General features: G+C 44.6%; 1 protein-coding gene across 7 annotated transcripts in view; it reads left to right on the top strand.

The window, feature by feature from the left end:
* PECAM1 (platelet and endothelial cell adhesion molecule 1) overlaps nt 1–9389 on the top strand; it is a 28337-nt gene extending 18948 nt beyond the window's left edge. For all 7 annotated transcript variants that reach the window (XM_068151081.1, XM_068151079.1, XM_068151078.1 and 4 more), the window contains 2 exons: nt 4258–4280; nt 9274–9389. In XM_068151081.1, the coding sequence (XP_068007182.1) occupies nt 4258–4280; nt 9274–9303 (53 nt within the window). In that variant the 3' untranslated portion in view covers nt 9304–9389. The remainder of the gene's footprint in view (nt 1–4257; nt 4281–9273) is intronic.
* The last annotated feature ends 12475 nt before the right edge of the window (nt 9390–21864 follow it).

The following is a 21864-nucleotide window of genomic DNA, read 5'->3' as shown; positions in this document are numbered from 1 at the left end:
AGGAGGATGCTGATCACTAGCATTGTCTCTAGAAGCAACTCAAAATTGTGAAGTTGCTCTTGCATTGTGGTTGAAAGGTTAGTTTAATTCAGAGAAAGAAGATTAGTGTTCAGGAAGTTCACCCAGACACTGATTTAAGCCCTTTCCTAGAGCAATAGGCTGACAGTCTAGTATTTTACATAAAATAGCTAAAACTTCAAGCCTCAGCTTTAATTCAAATCCTACACCCAAATGGAAGTCCAGTCACAGCACCAGTCAGGTCACACACCTTTGTTTAAGAGTCCTTCATACATATCAGGATGAACCAATTTCTTAAAATACTGCTTTCTGTGGTGGCTTTATGGGAGGGCCAAAGTATTTTGGGAGTCAGGAGCCAGGAATATCCAGTCCAGTCCCAGAGCCATTGTTGTTGTTTTTTCAGAAAGAACTGAGACATTTCCAACCTTAGGCAGAACAGGCAATTGTCTAAATCAACAGGCTGCCAAGAATGCTAGAACGACTCTGGCCCTGCTGCCTCCTCTGCCTGTGCTGGAGTCCCAGCAGGCTAGGCTGGCAGCTGATGCTCTTCCTGAGGGAGGGGTTGGGATATGTCACATACTAAGTTCATCTGGGTGAGTGGAGACTCTTTTAGATGTGAGAGTTACTTCCGTCCTACTTATTATCCTCTCAAGAGACAGTAGAAGGGCAGCAAGTCCAAGCATCTCCATACTGGTTCTTTACCTGAGCTCCACTGGACAGTTCTGTTCATCCATTACTGAGAGGAATTAGTGGCTTATTGCAAGATAAAATTTCTGATGAGAGCAATGGAAATATAGTAAACAAAATCTAGAACTAGCTTTCATGCTGCTAAGCCTGGAAAAATGAACTGGTCACTTGGAAGTAACTGCAGTGGTGAGACAGGAAATTCTAAGAATCCTATTGCAACCAACAATGTAGTATGGAAAAATACATTTATTCCAGTGGAAAAAAACATGAGATATCCCCATTGCATTCAGTGGTTTGGAACATACTATTAGAAATCAGTTCTAGCAGTCAGGAAATCTGCTCAAATACTTTCCTCCTACTGAGCCTCGAGCTTAACACCTCTGTGCTTGGCCAGAATTTCCCACTGAATGCCTTTTCCAGCATAGAGAAGACCAACAAAGTCTGGGGATTGAGTGTGATATTATAAACACAAGCTAGTTGCAGGCACTCCAAAGTCATGCAAATAAACTGTTCTTTCTCCAAAATAAAAACTCTTGGATTTTTAGGTTTCAGGACATATTCTAGATCAAAGCCTGGATCTGTGTGACACTGATTCCAGAGCCAAATGCTTACAATAGCTGCAGCCAAAGATTACTCCAAGCCATGTGTTTTTAGCAAGGCACAAGCATACAGGGAGCTTCTGACCTTGCTTGAACCTACAATGCAAGGCTGAATTGCGTGCATGCCCCTGTGCAAGATCTGTTCCCAAGCTGCCTGCCAAGATTGCCTTAGAAGCTACTGCTACAATAAAAGGCTTGGCAGAACATAGTATGTGTGTGCAGTTCTGTGTCTTCAGCCATAGTCTAGCACCTTTGCTTTCAGCAGTGCTGGAGATGGTTTGAGATGGAGTATGAGCTGCAACTGCTTAGGGACATCTCTTCTCCATAACTTCCAGTGAGGAGAAAGATCAGAGCAAGTGGATATGATAGTGTCTTGAATTCTGGCCATGAATGTATCCCTTTGTACATGTGTCCTTTGAATTTAAACCCCCATCAACTAGATGGAAGAGTCTAAATCCATCCAAAGTCCGTAAAAACACCAACTTTTGTTTGACTTGAAAGTCTTTTAGAAATCATCAGTGCCAGGCCATGAGCTCAAATTCCTTTCACAAAATTTTCAGTTTCTTGTTTGCCCTGCTATGGAAGCTTGGCCATTCCTTAATATATGATTAGAACCCACCACTTCTCATTTTCCTGGTTTGATACTAAGGGAAAGCCAGGTGTCGTTTGAAAAGCTCCCTGTTCTTTTTCATCACAGTAAAATCAGTGTGTTTCAAGTGAAAAAAAAAAACCACTTCATATTGTAAGAAGATTGACATAGCAAAGAATCACCAAAAGCACTGTATCAGTGTGCCTTCATGAGAGGCTCAGAGCCAGCTTACTGGTTGGCACCTTTTGGAAATCCTAGAGTCTCCAACAGTACTTTCCAAGGACAGATTAGGACATTCTGCCTGCAGAGACAGGATACTTAGCTAGAAAGCCACACTTCAGTCTGGGTGACAGATAACAAGGAGAGATATCTGTTAGTGTGACCTAGTAGCTGTGGGGTAGCAAACATCCCGTCGTTTGAAGTTGGGAATTTATACAAAATTTCTCATTTCCTCCTTCCTGTAAGCACAATAGGTTGTGACAGAGAGCTAAACGACAGCTCGTTAGTGCCTTGCTACATACAGCTTGGCCCACCAAGCTTTGATGTAGCACTTGGGCAGCAATGGGTTTGTTTCCTTCTGTCAGCTTTCAGGACACGAAAAACTTTTACATGTTTCCCATGTAACTTTTTGGTTCATTCCTTATCAAAGTGGCTAAACATTTAGGGATCAATCTTGCTACCACTGAGATGAATTTTATACTGAAAGTAAGTCTCTGCCCTGCTGTAAGGTGCTGTGATCACCTCAGTTTTTATTCCTTCTCCTAGGCCAAAATTTTTGGGTAGAGTTGTCTTGGAGAAGAACTCCCAGCGTTGAGTGCGGTGCAATTTGTGTAGTCTCTGTGTTTGAGAACCTGCAACCTAATTGTACACTGTACTCCTGGTGCTGCCTGCAGTGAGAATCACAATGTCACCAAAATGCAGACAGTAGAAACTGTACAAGCTCCACTGCACCACAAATATGCACAGGTGTAGTCATAAAGGAGAGAGAAAAAAAGACTTGAGCATTGTCATCTGCAAAGTTCTACTCACCTGCATTCAGCTTCCTCATTCCTGTGGGAGGACTGATGCTATGATTTGCTATTAAAAAAATGCATACTTAGAAAAACCATAGATTCAGAGATTATTCACATTCATAGAAGAATGGCAAGATCAACTCAGAACCCTGGTCCAGACTCTCTGCTTTGAGCATTAGATGTCACAGCCTCTCTCCACTGAATTTGCTATACTGTCCAAGAAAATGCCCCTCAAGATTCAGCCCTTATTTATGTCATGTGTGAAATATCTTAACAGACCATACAAGAGCACTTTTAACAAGACCTGAAGTCCTCTTCTCAAAATGGAATTGCTTTCCTCATGTCTCTAGATTGCCTTACTCTCAGAGGGCAAGCAAATACTTATGCTCTAGTGTTTGAAGGTATTCTCTGAAACTGCAGAATAGCTAAATCTATTTTTTAAAAGAAAAAACCCTAAGATGGAATCTTAAAGTTCAGTGATCCTGAATGGAAAGAGCCCACAGGTTCTCAGACTTTCTCTGGGAGCAAACATCTTTGTAGTAACACAATTTCAGGTGTCCTTTCAGGATCTTGCGTAGCTCTCAAAATTGTATCCTACACCGGATTTCTGCAGTGTGTTATTTTCCTGTCAAGGAATTGAAAAGGAAGTATAATGCTCATGAGAACTTGCCTCTAAAAGAAAGACTCTTTTTGGCCAGTAACAGCTTGTGTTCTCAGTAGACTTCTGCTCTGAACCGTAATCAGGAAAGCTGTCAAAGATGTAGAATCATAGAGGTTAAAAAACACCATTAAGATCATCAAGTCCAACCATAACCCGACCACTAAACCATGTCCTGAAGCACTACATCTACAGCTTCTTGAACACCTTCAGGGATGGCAACTCCACCATCTTCCCAGTCAGCCTGTTCCAACACCCCACTACTCTCTCAGTAAAGAAGTTTTTCCTAATGTACACTGGCACAACTTAAACCCATTTCCCCTCTTCCTATCACTAGTTACCTGGGAGAAGAGACCAGAACCAGCCTCACTCCAACCTCCTTTCAGGTAGTTGTAGAGAGCAGTAAGATCTCCCCTTAGCCTTCTCTTCTCCAGATTAAACAACCCCAGCTCCTTCAGCTGCTGTTCAGCATAGTCTTTGAAATGTCTGGTCCCAGCCATGTGCTGGAATTAAACAAGTGCTTGGACACTTCTCAGAACCAGTGTGTGAACCTTAGCTGTAGGTAGCAATCTTAGATCATTGTAAGGTGAATAGGAAAAGTTAGATTAAATATAAAAGTCTGTTTTCTTTAATAAAGAACAGATCAAGCTGCAGTACGCCATCATAATTTACCCATTGTATTTTATTTTGCAGATTCTGTGGAAAACAGGCATTCTGTAAGTATACAGTTTATGCAAACAGCTAAATATAGGGAAATTGGATTGAGATTATTTTGTATCTAGTGAGGTAATGTTCAAGTGTTGCTGCAATTGAATTGTTTACTTGTTGTTCAGCACCTTTACTTCACAACTACTGGGCAATCCCTTCATATATATTCTTACTAATCAAGCTTGAAGTAGTATATTCATACAATGGTCAGCTTTAAAAGTTGGTGGAACTGCCTGGTGCTGGTACAGGAAGTAGATAACAAATAATCATCTCCCAAGAATTTGTGTTGAATACCTGCCCAGCTTTGAGTATTTGCCACTAATACTCATGCTGATAGAGCAGCAGAAGGTTGGAGATGTTTCCTGCTTGCTTCAGGTTCTTGGTGGACCTGAGGCCCTCAATATTTGCATATGAAAACCTGCTGAGCTGGTTAAGGTATCACTGGAGACAAAGCTGTTGCTCCAGTCCCATCTGTAAAGTCTGTTTAGTGCCAGGTCTCCTGGAGTGTGCCTGTTCATATGCACACACAAAGGTTCTGTGATTGGAATATCCAGAGAGGTAAGAGCCTTCTTAGGCTGTGAAATGAAGAGTTAAGCTAAGCAAGGATGGCTGACCACCTGAACTTGCAGAAGTCACTTCTGTTCACCATATGTGACTGTTTCTTTCTGGGTTTTCATGCACTGTTGTAGCAAGTGGAATGTTTCTGAGGTCTGGGGGTAAAAACTGAAACCTTGTAAGAAATTGTAAAGGTAAGCAACTTAGAGCTTCAGAGTGCTTGGCTATGTCACAGTTGGGCTGCTCCACCCAAGAGGTGGAACTAGTACCATGGAGGATCTAAACGGTTGGGAGTTTTGTGAAGGTTCTGCAGGTGGTAAAGAGTTTATAGGGCTAAAGTGGTAATGAAAAAGTATGGATTTGAAACAAAATAAGTCTTAAAAGCCTTGAATGAGCTGCTATTGTGCTCTGGAGAGATCTGAGAGGCAGGGAACTTCGATTTCAGGAGTACTTTTATGGCTTAGATAAACCATCTAATCCAACGTCAGACCATGCAGACTGGGTGGGTATTTTGCCATCTACTTTGAGACTCTGGAATTTGTACTCAAAAAGAAAGAGAGAGAGAGAGAGACTAATAAATAAGAACCATGAAAGCCCAGTCTATGTCAGCTAATGCATCCATTTGAGTTTTGAAAGGCTCCATCAGCACTGGCATCCCCATGGGATAAAAAACAGCCCATTGTATTATTTACAGACACTGGCAGTGCACTGAAGGTCACAGAGTATGTTACAATAAACAGACATTAGCAGGCCACAAGAGTTTATAGTATCATTGTCTATCTTAGTTTAAAGGTTTCTTTTTATTCTTTGCTCTCCATGTTCTAAAAATAAGTGGAGCTGAACCCTCCTCTGGGTTATAGCAGGCATTCCTTGGGAGTCACGCAGAAGAAAGTTTGTCCCTGTCCAACTCAAAAGGAAAAATGATTGAGTAGCTGTGATAGACATGTGGTGTGAGCTCAGGGAAGAGGTTTTGTCTTCTTCCCCCATGTAATTTATAATGGACATTGGATGAAAGACTAAAATTTTATGAAGATTTTTTTTGGATTTCTTTCCCTGTGGCCAAAAGTGAGTCAAATAAACTCTCCACAGGTGTGTAATGAGGTTGCTTCAGTGGAAACACACTGACTACCCCATGCAAATAATTTTCAGCATGATCAATTGGGCTGTTAAAGACAATTAATGAAGAAATGTTAGATTCAAGGGGAAAAAGCGTCAGCCAAGGGCAGTGTTCTATATTGTCTGTACAAACTCCTGTTAACAGTAGGAGATCAATAGTTACTCTGTAAAACTAATCCCATTTTCAGAGACACCCTGAAGAAAAGTTAGCTTTATGACACTTGCATATCTTACTTAGGGTTTCCTAGAAGTAGCCTTACCCAGTTCATGTCTGTGACATTCATAGTATCATAGTATCATTCAGGGTTGGAAGGAACCACAAGGGTCATCTAGTTCCAACCCCCCTGCCATGGGCAGGGACGCCCCACACTAGATCAGGCTGGCCAGAGCCTCATCCAACCTGGTCTTAAACACCTCCAGGGACGGGGCCTTCTTAGATACTGCTCATGTACCTGACATAGTAACTACAGCTTTTATTTTTTTTTCTTTCTATTAATTATTAGTGTTTTAAAAGGCAAGCAAAAACCAAACCAAAACAGATCCTTGTTTTCTGCTTCTTAAAATCCCACTTCTGATTTGCTGTAACAAAAATGCAGCACCATATTTCTTTGAATACTTCAAAGTTGAACTGGACACATAAATTCCTTTATAGATTTTCCATGCCTCCTATTTGCCTCTCAGCACTTTTGCAGGCAACAGAGATGAGTACAGAAGGGGCAGGTCACTACAGAGGTGCTTTCTGTCATTATTTGCTTGCAACGTTTTCTTTTTTTCTGTAACTCATTTTCACACAGTGCTGAACTGTGATGTGCCTCAGAAGTTTGGTCCAAATGCAGAGTTGTTGATCCTACTCAAGAAAAGGAAAATGCTCCTTATAAAGTGATCAACTTCCTCCCCAGCTGTTCAGTTTCTTTATAGCCAGATTAAGTATTTGGTTTAGAGGTGAAGGTACTTTTGAACTGAAACTCCCTTACTTTGTGAGTGAAAGGAGGCCTTGAGGAGCTAGGATGGTCACCTGGCATCTTAATCACATGAAATACCAGATGGACTACTTGGCTCTTGTGACCTGTCAAAAGACTTGACTTTGTTTGGAAAGTGATAGGTATTGCAGAAGTGTGGACAAAGGGCACTGCAGCAGAGAGTGGTGATTTGCTATGAGACAGGACACACAACTTTTTTGGTTTCAGTAGTGATGGTGGAAACTCATCAGATCCTGCTGTCCTTTTCAGTCTCTGAATTCAAATAGCAGTGTGGGCTGCACTCTTCAGATAACTGTTAACTGGTTCAGTTCTGCATTGATCTCCCAGAAGCAAAGCAGAGTACTGCTCTGTGGAGGAGAGAGATGAAGCAAATCACCTCAGTGAGTGCTAACCCCGCCCTTGTGCATTTGCCCCTACATAATTTCTGTCAGAATAAGTACAATCCAGCATGGCAATGCAGGGAATTTGCTTCACCTTCACGAGGAGACGGTTACAAAATGGAGCACAGGGCAAGGCCCATGTCCTGACAATAAGTGTTGTGTTACATGGAGGCATTGAGAGTGTTTAGATTGTGTTTGTATTATGTCAAAAAAGGTGGTGCAGTAGGAAAACAATCCATTAAGCTTTGAATTATTTGCATTGTGTAAAGGCCCAATCGCAGTCCAAGTTCTGACTGGCTTGCAAGGTACTGGTTTCAGTACCTTGAACCTGAATGGCTTGGACTTTAATGTCATTTAGAAGCAAACCTTAAGTTATGGGCTGGGGGCTGCTTCCCTCTTTCTCCTCTGCTTCAGAAATTTGTATCTTAAATGCCATCCATAGGAAGTATTTGCAAAAGAAATGAATTACTTAGAAAGGAACTGGGAGGAGGTTTCCTTCCTGAAATCAGAGCTGGCAATCTTTCTAAGTTATTTAATGGTCCCAGTTTCTGAAAACATATTGAAGGAAATATCTTAACAATGAGATAGCCACTTCGCCAAATACTAATTGGTATTGTGTCAAATTTACCTCAGTGGTACGTTCTGACTTCATGTCTCCTCCTCCCCTTTTACCTCTTAGATATGTGTGTGTACGTGTGTTTGATTCTGTCCTAGGGGTACATGAGGACTGGAAGACTCTCTCAGGACATGGTGTACTTTCAGCTGCCTATTTGTTCAACCTCACAATGTATCCTCTGAAACAGAAAACTCTACATTTCAAATTCTATTTTGAGAAAATTTTGGGGTTTCTTCAGCTAATTTCTCATCCTACTCAAGTGATCCCAAAGCTACTTTGTAAATTCACAGTGGTGAAGAGATTGCTTCACCTTGCCAGCATGAGACAACCAGCTCCAAAGGGACCTGGCATGTGTTTAACTGCACGCAGTAACATGGCACAATAGTTTGAGACAGGAAATGAAGATGAAGGATGTGTCCAGTTAAAATTGGGGGGGGAAGACTTCAGCCAGTCAGGATATGAAAACCAAGGTGATACTCTGAAATAAACACTGAATTATAAACCAGGAATTCCTGCCTCTGACTCATGGGGCAAATCCTTTGGGGGTAAGTGCACAAAAGGAATTTGGCGCCTCGGTGCTGACAGACTAAACTATTAGGTTAGAGGGCACCATGTACTCTCAGCAGATATTTGTTGGAGGAAGACTTGCTTTGGTAACAGACGTCAGGACAGACTTGACAGTTGTGAACCCTCAGTGAACAGAATTATTTCTGTCTAACAATCTGAAGACAATTAAGTTTGGGATCTCTCTTTGCCCTTTCCCACTGACTAGTGAAAAGGACTCCTGTCTGCATGCTGCCTCTTGTGGTTCTCAGTGCCAGGTTGCCACGTCCCTGCCGTGTTACTGATGATAACTTGTGCAAAGGAGTGCAAGAAAGCTGATGTCTGGAAGTTGAACACTGCATTGCTCACTGTTGAGATACCCAAGTGCTCCTTCGGAACAGGGTTTTATTCTTGTGGGACTGACAATGAGGGCCTAGTTGTGGCAGCTGATCATTGCCTAGGACACAAGGGAGGTGACTTGCGGATCCCTTGAGTGCCAGCAGTTCCCTTCAGAATCCAGCTTTTATCAATAAGCACCCAGTTGCAGATGTTGGTGATTAACAGTTCTGCAGCCTAGCCTGTGTTAACCTGAATCTCCCACTGTCTTACTTCCTTTTTATCTGATGAAGATAATCCTAATATCTCCCCAGGGAACTGTGAGTATTTGTCAGCTCCTTGTACAGTGCTCTAAGGAATATGTTGCTATATTTAAAGTTTTTGTATTGATTTAAAAGGACAGGATTGGGCAGGGGACACTTACACTCATACCTTTTTTTTCTTTTTCTTCTATTTTTGGTCTCTTTGCCAACAGAGAATACAAGGCCATCTTGATACTACTTAGAACAGTCATCTCAAAGATCAGCTGGGAGAAGTCAAGAAGCCAAGATGGAAGATGTTGCAAATGTTTCAAAAGCACTTATTTATGAGTTTGCCAGGCTCTTCTTTCAAAATTAATTTCCTTAAGGGGAAAAACAGAGATGTTCCTGAAGCATTTAATGGAAAAAAAATACAAATAAAAATTCTCATAGGAAAGTGGCTCTAGGAACCACTGCCCTAGGTTCTCATCTTTAATTTCTCCTGCTGATGCGATTTTGCTTTTCCAATTCATCATGCTCTGAGGAAATAAAAGGGGAAGCTACATCTGAGGAATAACATTTCGACAGTGCAGAAACTACTGTGATGGCAGTAGGATGCAGAAATATCTAAGCTTGCTTTGAACTAGCTAACTTGGTTATCAGTAACACTCTGCTGTGGCAGAACAGAGCTCAGCACAGCTTGGCCAACCACGTATGTGCTCTGACCTGATTCTCCGGCTGGTGCTGAATTCCCTGTGCTGCAGCAGCTGGACTGCTACCAGTCTTGGAGACAGATAACTTACAGCTCACTTGGATGTGACACTGCAGTGAGAGCCCAGTGGAGGAGTGAGCTCTGGGCTCTCTACAAACTTGAATAACTGTTCAGAGAGTCAGTACTTTACCAAGTGCTTCTATCCATAGAGGCACAAATACTCTTCATTCTTTGCTAAATTGCTTCTCTCCCCTTTAAAAGTTCTGATGCTGGTTAGTTTGGTGTGATGGTTCTTCAAGGAATGGTTGCCCATCACAGTTATTTTGGATGGTGCAAAATATAGGTCTTGAGTAGATGGGTAAACCCTGGTCAGTGAGTTTGTACCTGAAAATCCTGCTCTGTATAATCCTTATTTCTTTGATTTTAGGAGAGATCTGAAGTCATACTCATGTCCAGTTTGTCCAGTATGGAATTCCATACCTATCCCTTTTCTCTGTAGTACGATAAACCACTAACATGGATCTGGTTTGGACCTGGATCTGATCTTTGCTGCCCATGTTTGTCTCTGTTGCATTAGTTTAAAAACCAGAACACAAACCAGAAAAATTACTGACCACAGCCCTTTAATTGCTGGTCTTTGACACTGCACTTGTTCTCTTTTCTTACTGCAGATTAAATGCAAGATTACCACAGAAAAGAAAGGTTCTCATTTTACTTAGGAAATAGTGGAAGAGGCCATGGATTTGTATATAGATAAATAGTTACAGCTTCAAGCATTGCATCCAAGGTGCAAAGGCAGCAAGAAATACAAAGAGGGGTCCATATCCTGATTCCAAATGTTTAAATTTTCAAGCTCCAATTACTGGCTAATATCTCTAATTTATTGTTCCCTGTGCAAATGTTTGTATCATGAGCCTTTCACAAATGACTGACTTCACAGCACTCTTCTGTTGACACATGTTCTTTCTGGCATTCCATGAGTGTTCCATTAGTGTAAGGGATGTGAGAAGGTATTTTAATAAAGAAACCTCTGAACTGAACTTTGCACTGGAACTTGCATATTTGTATCAGTGAGCACTTGCAAATGAATGCCTGCACAATTGCTTAGTAGTGATGCACCACATAGAAACATTGTGTATATTTACAGATGGAAGATGTTACCTCTGCAAGGAGTGATTCCAGGCGCTTAGAGCCGGTGTCATGAACCAGTGCAGCAGCTGTTAAATGCACCACATTGGTTTAAGAGTTGAGCACAGGACTGCTCCCCTACACATAACTCCTTTGCTAAAATGACAAAGGTAAAAGTTCCTGTGTAAACCTTTCCACAGTCCCTGGCACAGCTCAGGACGTCACTGGCTTCTGGGAAGTTTCCGAATATGCCATTGTGGGTGTGATGGAGCAGCAGTGGGACACTATTCTCTTGGCTGGAATGATCTTTAAACTGTTTTGGATTTAGTCTGTAGTAACAGTTGTTTACCCTGCTGAGGCATGTGTAATCTGTCCACTTCTCAGAGTGCTGTGCTCTGTTTTGAGCACTTCTGTTTTGTCTTGCAGACAGACCAGAAATCTTTTAAAATAGGGGACACCAGATCAGCAGACATGTCCAGTGAAGCCAAGGTAAATGGGCCCATGAAGTAAACAGCTACACAAAGAATCCAAATGTTGTGTTAGGAGCATGTCTTTCAGGTGCCAAATAAGGGTCATTGTCCCACTGGAAATACTTGGGGAAATGAGTCTCAAACTTGCTAGTGAGCCAGATGAAGCTCAGATTAGAGCCCAAACAATACATTATTGAAAAAGAACCCAAAAGCATTTCAAATGTCTACGCTATCTGCAGGCTGAGCTCAGCAAATATAAAACGAGTGTTTAGGTTTTGATAAGACAGAAGGGACAGAACATCCTCAGGGCCTTTGCTGGCCCTGTCTGAGCTGTTCCACTGACAGCCCCCACCTTGCTTGCACTAAGCAAATTCAGAAAGAGGTTTCTCCACCCCACAGCCTTGCTTGGTTAACTTTGGAATATTTTTTTTCTGTTGCAGAGCAGAGGGTCTAGGGATGAGCCACAGAAATGCTTTGAATCAACAGACTTCTTCCTTGCCACTATTAATTTTCATTAATTCCCAGCAAATCAGCAGCTGCTTATCTTCTTGTAAGTATGTTTTAGGAATAGTGTGGCCAGCAGGAGCAGGGAGGTCATTGTGCCCCTGTACTCTGCATTGGTTAGGCTGCACCTTGAGTACTGTGTCCAGTTCTGGGCCCCACAGTTTAAGAAGGACATTGAGGCACTTGGACGTGTCCAGAGAAGGGCAACAAGGCTGGTGAGAGGCCTTGAACACAAGCCCTATGAGGAGAGGCTGAGGGAGCTGGGATTGTTTAGCCTGGAGAAGAGGAGGCTCGGGGTGACCTCATTGCCCTCTACAACTACCTGAAAGGTGGTTGTAGCCAGGAAGGGGTTGGCCTCTTCTCATAGGCAACCAGCACCAGAACAAGGGGACACAGTCTCAAGCTGCACCAGGGGAAGTTTAGGCTGGAGGTGAGGAGAAAGTTCTTCACCGAGAGAGTCATTCACCATTGGAACGGGCTGCCCGGGGAGGCAGTAGAGTCACCATCCCTCGAGGTGTTCAAAGGAGATTGGACGTGGCACTTGGTGCCATGGTCTAGTCATGGGTCTGTGGTGATGGGTTGGACTTGATGATCCTCGAGGTCTCTTCCAACCTTGGCGATACTGTGATACTGTTTCTGTGTGCCCTTTCGCGGAGAGACCCGGGATGCTGTGCTGACTAATTCGTGCTGAGATCTGTCTGGGACTGCCACGGAATGAGCAGCACAGCCCTCTGTCTGGTGTTCCCCCAGTGCCCAGGACGGAAGGCCCGGCAGCCTCCGGCGCTGATCCGGTGCTGACCTCTGGTGGCAACTGACCCTCAGGGCGGCAAAGGTGGCCACGGGTCCCTGCTGCCCTCGGGGTGGTGCCTGCCTGAGGCTGAGCTGGTGATGCTCGGGGACTACCTGGCTCAGACTTAGAGGGAGCAGGGTGCGGGGAGCACTGCACATCCAGGACAGAGTCTGACTTCTTTACATGCACCGAGTAAACTGAGCCTTGTGAGTTGTGTTTCTGCAGTGGTATGATGTCTTCAGCTGGACCTCTGCCACTCTTAGAAAACAGTTTTCAAAGTGCAGTGTAAACCTGGCAGCCAGGACCTCTTTCTGTCTGGCATAGGTTAGGGAATTGTTTGTAAATGCTGGGGTGCTGCTTTCGTGCAGAGGCAATCTTCTCTTTATCTCAGGGGGAACAAACCCCAACGTTTATTTACTTTTCTGTGTTTGTTCAAACTGCTTGTTTGTGAGCTTGGTTTGAGTTCTTAATGTTGCAATTCATCACTAAGCTGTCTTGCATCATAAGCCGCCAGCTTGGCAGCAGGGGAGGCAATGCTGTCAGACTGGCTACAGCAGTTCTGATGTGAGGACAGGGTACAGGGAAAAGAAACAAAGCTTGAGAAAAACAGAGGTATCAAATGAAAAAAAACCACCCCCAGTAATCACCAAACCCCCTTAATTTGTATTTAAAGCAAAGGAATAGCTCATATACTATGTACATGTCAACTCCGTCAATTAGTGCAGAAACAAACCATTTCTAAGGCATCACAGTTAAAATAGAGTACATCAAATGCCACAAAACCCAAAACAGCTTCATTTTGGCTTCCTTAATCTGAGCAGGAATTAATCAATCAAGCAACGCCCCATGTTGAATAGGCACCAATTAACTTCGTAATGTGGTGGGTTGAAAATTCCCCCCCAGAATTAAATTTTGCCAGATCAGCTTAGTTGGAAGCAAATGAAGGCTGTATTTACAAGTAAAACTACGATCTACAATGAAATGCAGTGAATATACCATATTTACAGCTATTTACAATTAATAAACAGCACAAGGACCCCCCTGGCCAAGGACCAGGGGAAGCTACTAGCTTCTCCCTCCCTGTCTCCCCCTTACCCTCCTGTACAAAAGGGATAAAAGACAGAAGCAGAGAAGTTAATACCAGTCACAACAAAAGCAGTGCAGCCAAGGTCAAGCAGAAGCAAGTTAGTATCTGCCAGCCCAAGGAAGCGAGGAGAGAAATTGTTTACATTACTAGCTTAAGTCCGTTACCTTTGCCAGTGGATTTTCCTTTTTACACCCGACAGTGATTTATTTACATTTTACCACTTTTGTGTTCAAGATCTGTGAAAAAAATTTTAAAGGCATAGCCTAAAACTACCACATGAGCCCTGACCTCCCTGAAGGTGTCAAACTGGGCTCCAGACTGGAAGGTGCCTACAGCAGAGTATCCTCTGTCTAGTCCTTGAACACAGCTACCCAACAAGATGTGATCCCCTCCCCAGGAGGGAAGCTTTCCCAGTTGTTCTCCAGCAGCTCTCCATCAGCAAGTACCCCAAGAGCTGTTACCATTGCCCATGCCTGGCCATGAGGTCACAACATGGTCATGAGGGGCCTGTGCTTGGTGGTGAGGTCACAGGATGCCCTTTGTTGTCACAAAGCTTTGCTCTCTACAAACACAGATCCTCAGGCCTTGGGCTCAACTGCAGCAGCAGCAGCAGCTGTGAAAGCTGCAGCAGAAGCAGCAGTAGTCATGGTTGTAGAGTCGAGTCATAGCCCCCATTCATTGCCTCTTCTTCTTCCTCTTCATGGCCCTGCAAGTCAGGGCTGTTGGTGGAGCTGCATTGCGAGCCCAAGGAGCAAGTAAGCAGCTGTGCTGGTGCAGCCTTTCCTGGCCAGAGGTTTTTCCCCCCGAGAAGCATGGAGCAATGGTTTTCCCTCCAGTGAGGGTTTCCTCTGGATGCCTGAGATTCTCAGGCCCCTCTGCAGCTTCAGCAATCTCTGCTTTCTCCATGGTCCCATCCCATCACCTGAGCCCCTTCCTTCCAGTGCCCATAGGCCACCAAGGCAGAAATGGATGCCAACATGCAATAAAATGTTTCTCATCTGTGCTTGCTTCTAGACAAGGATGGAGGAGTCCCTGATTATCCTGTTCATCAGCTGGATCTTGGTGTCAAGCCCTTGGAGCGTCATGGAGGTAAGTTCCCAATGTCCCTTTCCTTGAAAGGATAAACACTGACAATGTGCAAAGAGCAGCTTCTTGTGCAGTTTGCCTTAAGATGATACTCTCTTGCTCACTTCTCCATCTCTTGGCCCATTCTTAAGATAATGCCAAGAACAATCCCGTAGTTCAGTCCTTGGAAGAAGGAGCATTTACTCTGTAATCTTCTTGCAGTGTGAAATGCAAATTGCTCCTTCCATGGCTGAGGTGCAGACCTGGAGAGGAGCAGAGAGGGAGTGAGTAGGGATCAGCAATGTGCCTCAGGGCACTTTGTATTGAGAAGCTCTTTGTGGCCCCTTGGAGCAGGAGCTGCTGTCAAGCCAGGGGGCTGGTTGGGGTTTAGTTCAGAGCTTAGTTTGGTCCCAGCACGGTGCCACTGCAGGCAGGCTGTAACTCTTTGCAGCCTGCTCCTGAGTGGGCAGAGCTGAGTGCCGTGGGGTGCCCGGCTCTGACTAGCACTCAGTACCACTGCCTTCTGCAGAGGTGTCTGCAGCTGTGTCTCAGAGGCTCTTCTCTGCTGTGCTGCTTTGCAGACATAACTGTAGGCACTTCAGCTTCCCAGCCATACTCCAGGACTGAGGCTCTAATAGATGGCACAGGTAGGTCATGGCTTTTCCTTCCCTTTGAGAGCTGCCAGCTTCAAGGCCAAGGGTAACCTAGCCAGGTGCCTCAGTAGGTGTGAGGACACAGACCTGCTTGGGTGAGCCCCTGACAGTTTCTGCGAGCCAGTTCTGCCCAGGCTGGTGCCAATAGGTGATGGAATCTTCTCTAGGTGTTCAGTTACAGACATGCCTGCAGAGGGGACTCTGCTGAGTCTCTGCTGAGCTCACAGGCCAAGCACTGGTGTTCCACATTTTATTTGTGTGAAACTCAGCTAAATCCCTTCTGTTTAGGTCTTCCAAGACCAAATTACACAGTTGAAGAGGGAAAGTTTTCAGAGGATTTAGAACTCTTCAGAAAACTGCAGGAGGACCTGGGCAGAAAAATAGGTGGGTATCCTTCATTCTGCCTTAGCTGTGAGCCTCAGCAGTGAGAGGCTGCGACACCGGTCTGGCCACACTGTGGCCTGCACAGGAGGAAGAAGGGAAAGAGTCAATGGGTCAGATCCAGCTCCAAGCTTTATGAGCTGAGCTAAAAAGCAATGTCCATGCTGGAGAAAAGGCAGAAGTGGAAAGGTCTCAAGTGCCTGACTCTGTCCCCTCAGGATGTGGGAGATGGCCCAGGGAGAGGGTAGAGATGGAGGGGTGGCGCTCCCTGCAGCAGGGATGGGTTTTGTCCATGTCCCTGGAAGGTGCAGCTGGTCAAGCAGCTGCATTCCCTGCTGTCCCTTCTTCTTCTGGTCTTCTGAGTTTTGCTGGATAGGACAACCTGTCCCAAGGGCTGGGACCATGCTTCCAGGCATCACTACTTGGGAGGGGGCAAGGAACTTCCTGGCCAGAGCAAGCATGCTGTAAGTTTGCTGGTGGTGCACAGGACAGACTAATGTTCCCATTGCTCCTCCAGATATGGTCAACAACAGTGGGGATGCTGACCAGAACACCAAAAGCCTGTCATGGCCCCAGAAGGTGCTGGAGTACTTTGTGGATTCCATGGTACACCTTGTGGTTTCGGTGCCATTTGTCATTCTGTTACTCTGTGTGACAAAATGGTACTGGAAGAAGTGACAAGAGTGAGTGTTTGCTTTTCCCCCCGTGCTGCTGCCTGCAATGGCTGATCACAGCCAGCGAGTGCTTCTAGTCCAGCTGCTGTGGAACAGGGACTTAGTGCTGGGTCAAAAAGCTCCACCAGCAGCTGAGAACTTCAACAGTCTCTCTCCACAGGGACACAGAAGCCACTGCAAGTCGCAGCCTGACAGACAACTGCAGACAGACAGACATCTGCATCCAAGGCCCCACACCACAGCTTGAACCTTTAATAATAGAGCCTTAGGCCTCCCAGCAGCCCCTGTGCCCCCCTCCCCTGCCCCCCCAGCCTCCCGCAGCCTGCTCCCTGTGGCCGCCAAGCACAGGGGCACCCTTCCAATCCAGGACTTCCCATCCTTTCCACCTTCCCCCTCCCCACCCTGCAGCAGCCCCAACCACCCCATCCCACTTTCTCAGCCTCCCCTTTTCCTGTTATCAATAAATATGTTTCCTATGGCAAGCTTTGGTGGGGTCCTTGGCAGTATTTGCTCAACAGTTGCACTTCATGATTAGATGAGGTCTCTGGAGCTCCTCTACCCCAGCGCACCCAGTATGGGGAAAAAACTGGAACAACCAGAGCCCTGGGTGTGGTCACAAGGCCTGCATCTTAGTCCTGGAGACATGGTGGGACAGCTGGCAGGGCTGGACTGTTGTCATGGACAGGTATGCACATGTTTAGCAGAGGCAGCCCAGCAAGGTGAGCTAATGGAGCTGCTCCTTATGTGCCTCAAAGATCACATGCCAGGGTCCTCAGGGGTGACATCAACCCCCCCTGATATTTGCCAGAAAGACCACACAGCAAGCCCTGGTGACAGAGGATGCAGAGAAGGCTTCTCTGCTTCACTCTCTGTTGCCATGGCTGGACCCCAGCTTTTCATTACAGAACTCTTCTCTGTCCCAGGAGAAGTGCTTCCAAGGCAGTGGAAATGAGAGCTGCTGGTCTGTCCTCAGGAGTGGAAGGGACAGAGGTTGACATCAATAACACAAAGAGAAGACTGTCTTAAGTGGGCTGAGTCATGGTATTACGTGGCATCCCTGCTTGATAAAGAGGCTGTGAGAGCCTAATGGAAGAAAAATTGTCAGGTCTATTAAGCTGTGGTCAGAGTGTAAGTCAATTAATGAAAATTACAGCCAGACAGGTTGTTAAACTAGTATGAGATTGTCAACAGGAAATATGGATTTCTTTTGATCAATTTAAAATCATTTAAAGCACAGCAATAACGAAAATCTCAGTCTCCACAATGCAAAACTTAGGTTGGATTTCATTACTGTTTGAGTAGGATTTTCTCTTTTTGTTTCAGCATCATGATCATTACAGGCACAGAAGCTACAAAGAGCAAGATTTTTATTTAGGAATGCCAAAAGCTCTCATAAGGCAAAAGCTCTGAGGTGACTGGAGATGAGCCCTGATCCTGCAGTGTGATCCACAGCAGAGCTACAATCAGGTACAACCATTTGTTTATATGCAGTCCTTGCATGCAAAACGATAGATGGCATTTCCTCGGTATTGGCTGTGTCCCTGTCACTCAGAGGTGATCAGGACTAGATGGCCTCTGTTGTTTTAATTGCTTTGGCCTTTACTTCTCACAAGCAGGTCAGACCTGCTGTGCCTGATGTTCCTCTAACTCTCACCACATGCGGCCGCTGCCACTTTAGCTGTGGCCTCCAGAGCAGAACCGATGGTTTTGCCCAGGAAATGGCTGCATACAGACACGGAGAACACGAGTGTGAGAAACAAGCTCACTTTTCCTAAAAGTTTTGCTGAGCTACAAAGCCTGTTAAAGGTTTATTTACAGCGCAGGGTCCATGCCTTCCCGCATGTACCCCTTTCCTTCCCCACACTGGGGCTTTATAACCTGCCCTTGTTATAGGACCCCTTCCCGCGCAGCATCCTGAATGGATCCAAGAACAAAGCTGCCCTGCCACTGCGACCTCACTTCCCGCCACGGCATGGCAGGCGGGGGTGTTGCCGGCGGTCAGCCGATGAAGTCTCAGGGTTGAACTCTTGACCTCGAGGGCTGCTATGCTGTTGTCCCTTACCTGATCGCAAAATGTCCTCGAAGGGCTTCCATCCCGGGGGTGGAGCGTCACATTCTTCCCGCTCACCTATACTCTAATTAGCTAAAGCAAAATTACTTCCTATATCTCTGTTTATCACAGGAGTGAACTGCCTCCCTGGCTGCAATTTCCAGACGAATTCTGTGAAGAGAGCTCAGCTCTGACTCAGGGTACTCCTCAGGGCTGGAAGAACAAATCTACTTACAGTAGGCATTGCCACTCTGGAAAAACTGGTTCCAACCTGCGGGTGCTGAGCCTGGAGCAGCCTCCAGACAATCTGTGCCCCCTGGCTGGAAGTCAGAGACCTTAAGTGCACAGAGGAGAAATATGCAGAGTTATGAAGAGACATTCATGTTGCTCCCAGGGACCTCGGGGACTAGTTGATCTCTGCAGCAGGATGGTATGTTCAGCATGACTGGAAGTATTAGCTGCCTCAGCCCTGAAACCTCAGAACATTGTGTACGCTGCTTAAATCCAGTGTAGTCACTGCTGGCGGGAGGGAGGCTGCCCTGGCAGAGAACAACCCTGCCACACACCTGTGCTTTGTCAAACAAGAAATGCTAAAGGCTATTCTTTAACTATCTTTATTTCCTCCTTTTTTTTTGTTTTTTTTTTTAACCTGAAGCTGATCTTGATTTCTTTCTGACCATTCTTTCTCACTCACACAGTCCTGTATAGCAAAAGGAACAGTAGAGAGCACACATGACTAATGCCCCCTACAAGGAGAAAATTATAATTGATGCTTTTTAATTACAAGTTTTCTGCATTATGGTTTAGTTTTTTAGCTTATAATCACTAACAGTAAAATATAGACTTAAGTAACTTGCTGCCTTTTCCTCCTTTGTAGCATATATAGGTCAGATTTTCATGTTGACCCCTTATTATCTCTGACACACTAATTAGTGCACTGACTGGTTGACAAAGGTCACATCTGTTTTCTTCATTGCGTGCAGGCATGGTGCTCACACCAACTGATTTTCCTAATTGCTGTCTCTTTTGGAGTAATTTCCACAAGGACACAATCAGTAGTTTCACTGTGTAGCTGCTTTACACCTATTTTACACCTATTTTGTACTGATGTCAGTGAAAGACAAGGTTAAGGGCAAAGGAGTGTCAGCAGTCATCATATCTATGGCGCATGTCCTCTGTTCTGCACTTCACAAGCATACTTTGTGCATCCTTGACTTTTCAAGCTCTGTGCAGGGATAAAGTTGTTGCATTTCCATGAGGAAACAAATGGAGCTTTTACTCCCTGTCTTTGACCAAAGCACTTAGGTGATTTTAGGCCCAGTGGATCGTTTGTAATAGGCAGAATTGATCATCCAGGTACTTTGATGGAGACCTTTTATTTACCAAGAAAGTACACGATTCTGTTTCCTTGAACAGAGGAGGAACCAGACAATAGGAGGCAGTTTCCCTGCATGCAATCTCAGTCCTTTCAGCCAGCACTTTATCCAGAAGCACTCCAACAGCTTTTTTCCTCAAGGTCACTCTTACACAGTTTATCTGTTTCTGCCTGGTTTGGAGAGAAGAGTGTTCTCTAAGCACTGCCTTCCTCCCCACATCTTCAAAGCTGAAGAGGCTTTACAGCAAATATCTAGGTGTTTAAAATCCCCCATGACAACCAGGGCCTGTAACTGCAAGGCTCCTATCAGCTGCCTGTAGAAGGCCTCATCAACTTCCTCCTCCTGATCAGGAGGCCTGTAATGGACACCCACAACAGTCTCACCCATGCCAGCCTGCCCCTTAATTCTCATCCACAAACTCAACATGCTCTGGATTCTGCCCCTGGACAGAACTCAATACACTTCAGTTGCTGTCTTGTGTAAAGATTAACTCCACCACCTCACCTTGTTGACCTGTCTTTCCTAAAAAGGAAAGCTAATATTGTTAAAGAGAAGGAGAAGTCTTGTTCTGGTGAACATGAACAAGAATTCAGTTTGGAGGAACTGAAAACATTTGGCTTGGGAGGTTGGTGTAAATCTGTTAGAGAAATGGGCCAGGACAGAACTGTCACTGGTGTTTGGTTGTAGGGAGAGAAGGGAAGGATTGAATCTTGGCTGTGATTATTTTGTGTGTATATATAAGCTGTCTGCTTGTGTGGGCCTATGGACTTGTCCACTTGTGTGGACAAGTACTGAATGCTGGGGCTGGGAAAATATTAGTCCTGTGTTTACTTTTAAAGTTGTGCTCCTGTTTGCTGTGGGGTGTAACTGCACCTTTGTGTTCTCATTGTTTAAGTCCTGACTCCTTGGCAAAGCTATGTCTGACTTGTTTAAAAGAAGACCTTGCCCCTATTTTTATCCAAAATGCTGGGCTGTCTGGAATAGACATTTGGAGTTGCTCTGTGAGGTGGATATGCTGCAGCTCAGTTAAAGATTACTAATTACTATTGCAGAGATTGAAGTTCTTGACACCTAGGTGAAGTTAAGGTAAACAAAGGTTCTAGCAACATTTAGGTTTGAAATTACACTGTCAATATATGCACAACAGCCTCAATTCTACCAGCATGTTGTTTACACCTTCAGAAGATGGGAAATGCCCTGCCAGAGGTTTAGCTATGCCAGTTCTCCATCTCATATGGAGAAACCAAAGTCTCTTTGGTGTTTCTTCCCATTCTGGTAACTAAGAATGCACTTCATGCTGCAATTTCTGATTCCATTTTACCAGCTCTGCATTCAGCCATGTTAATGCTCTCAGAACAGAGACATCTGAGCAAGATGTTGCTGTTTTTATGATAGTCTTGATGTTTTGACTTCATGCCAACACCATCCAGGAACAATTCCCATTAGTTCTATTGATGTGAGTCTTTCCTCGAAGGGGATACTCAGGAAACTTTACCTGAATTATCTTTTAAAGTAGATTAGTTGAATTCTATTAAACCCTATACAGATATTCATATGCAGAATTAAGAGGCATTAATCTGATTTAGTGTACTTCACTCTGGAACTGAAGAAAGATAAATCAAATGAAGGCCACTTTAATTCTGAGTAACAGCCCTTGTGCAGGGCTCCAGTGTAACTTCACTAACCACTTTCAGTCACACTTGTCATTAATTCAGATTTTTTTTTCCGAATTTCCCTGTGAAAACAAGGGACAATAAAATCATCATAGATGACCTGACCATAGGTTCTACTTCCTCCCCTGCTCCCACCCCACAAAACACTATGAACCTAGCTCCTCCTGAGTATTGGACAGTTGGAGTTCTGGATCTGAAGGTTGCTTTTCATTTCTAGTGTACACTAAATGCCCTTTCCCCCTTTAGTAACACTTTAAATTAAGC

The sequence above is a fragment of the Melanerpes formicivorus genome, unplaced genomic scaffold (assembly GCF_026170545.1).
Source record: "Melanerpes formicivorus ecotype bairdi unplaced genomic scaffold, bMelFor1.0.p_v2 SCAF_21, whole genome shotgun sequence".
In the NCBI taxonomy this organism is placed as follows: Eukaryota; Metazoa; Chordata; class Aves; order Piciformes; family Picidae; genus Melanerpes; species Melanerpes formicivorus.
The sequence above is the reverse complement of the archived record's forward strand: the minus strand, read 5'-3'. Positions and strand labels throughout refer to the sequence as shown.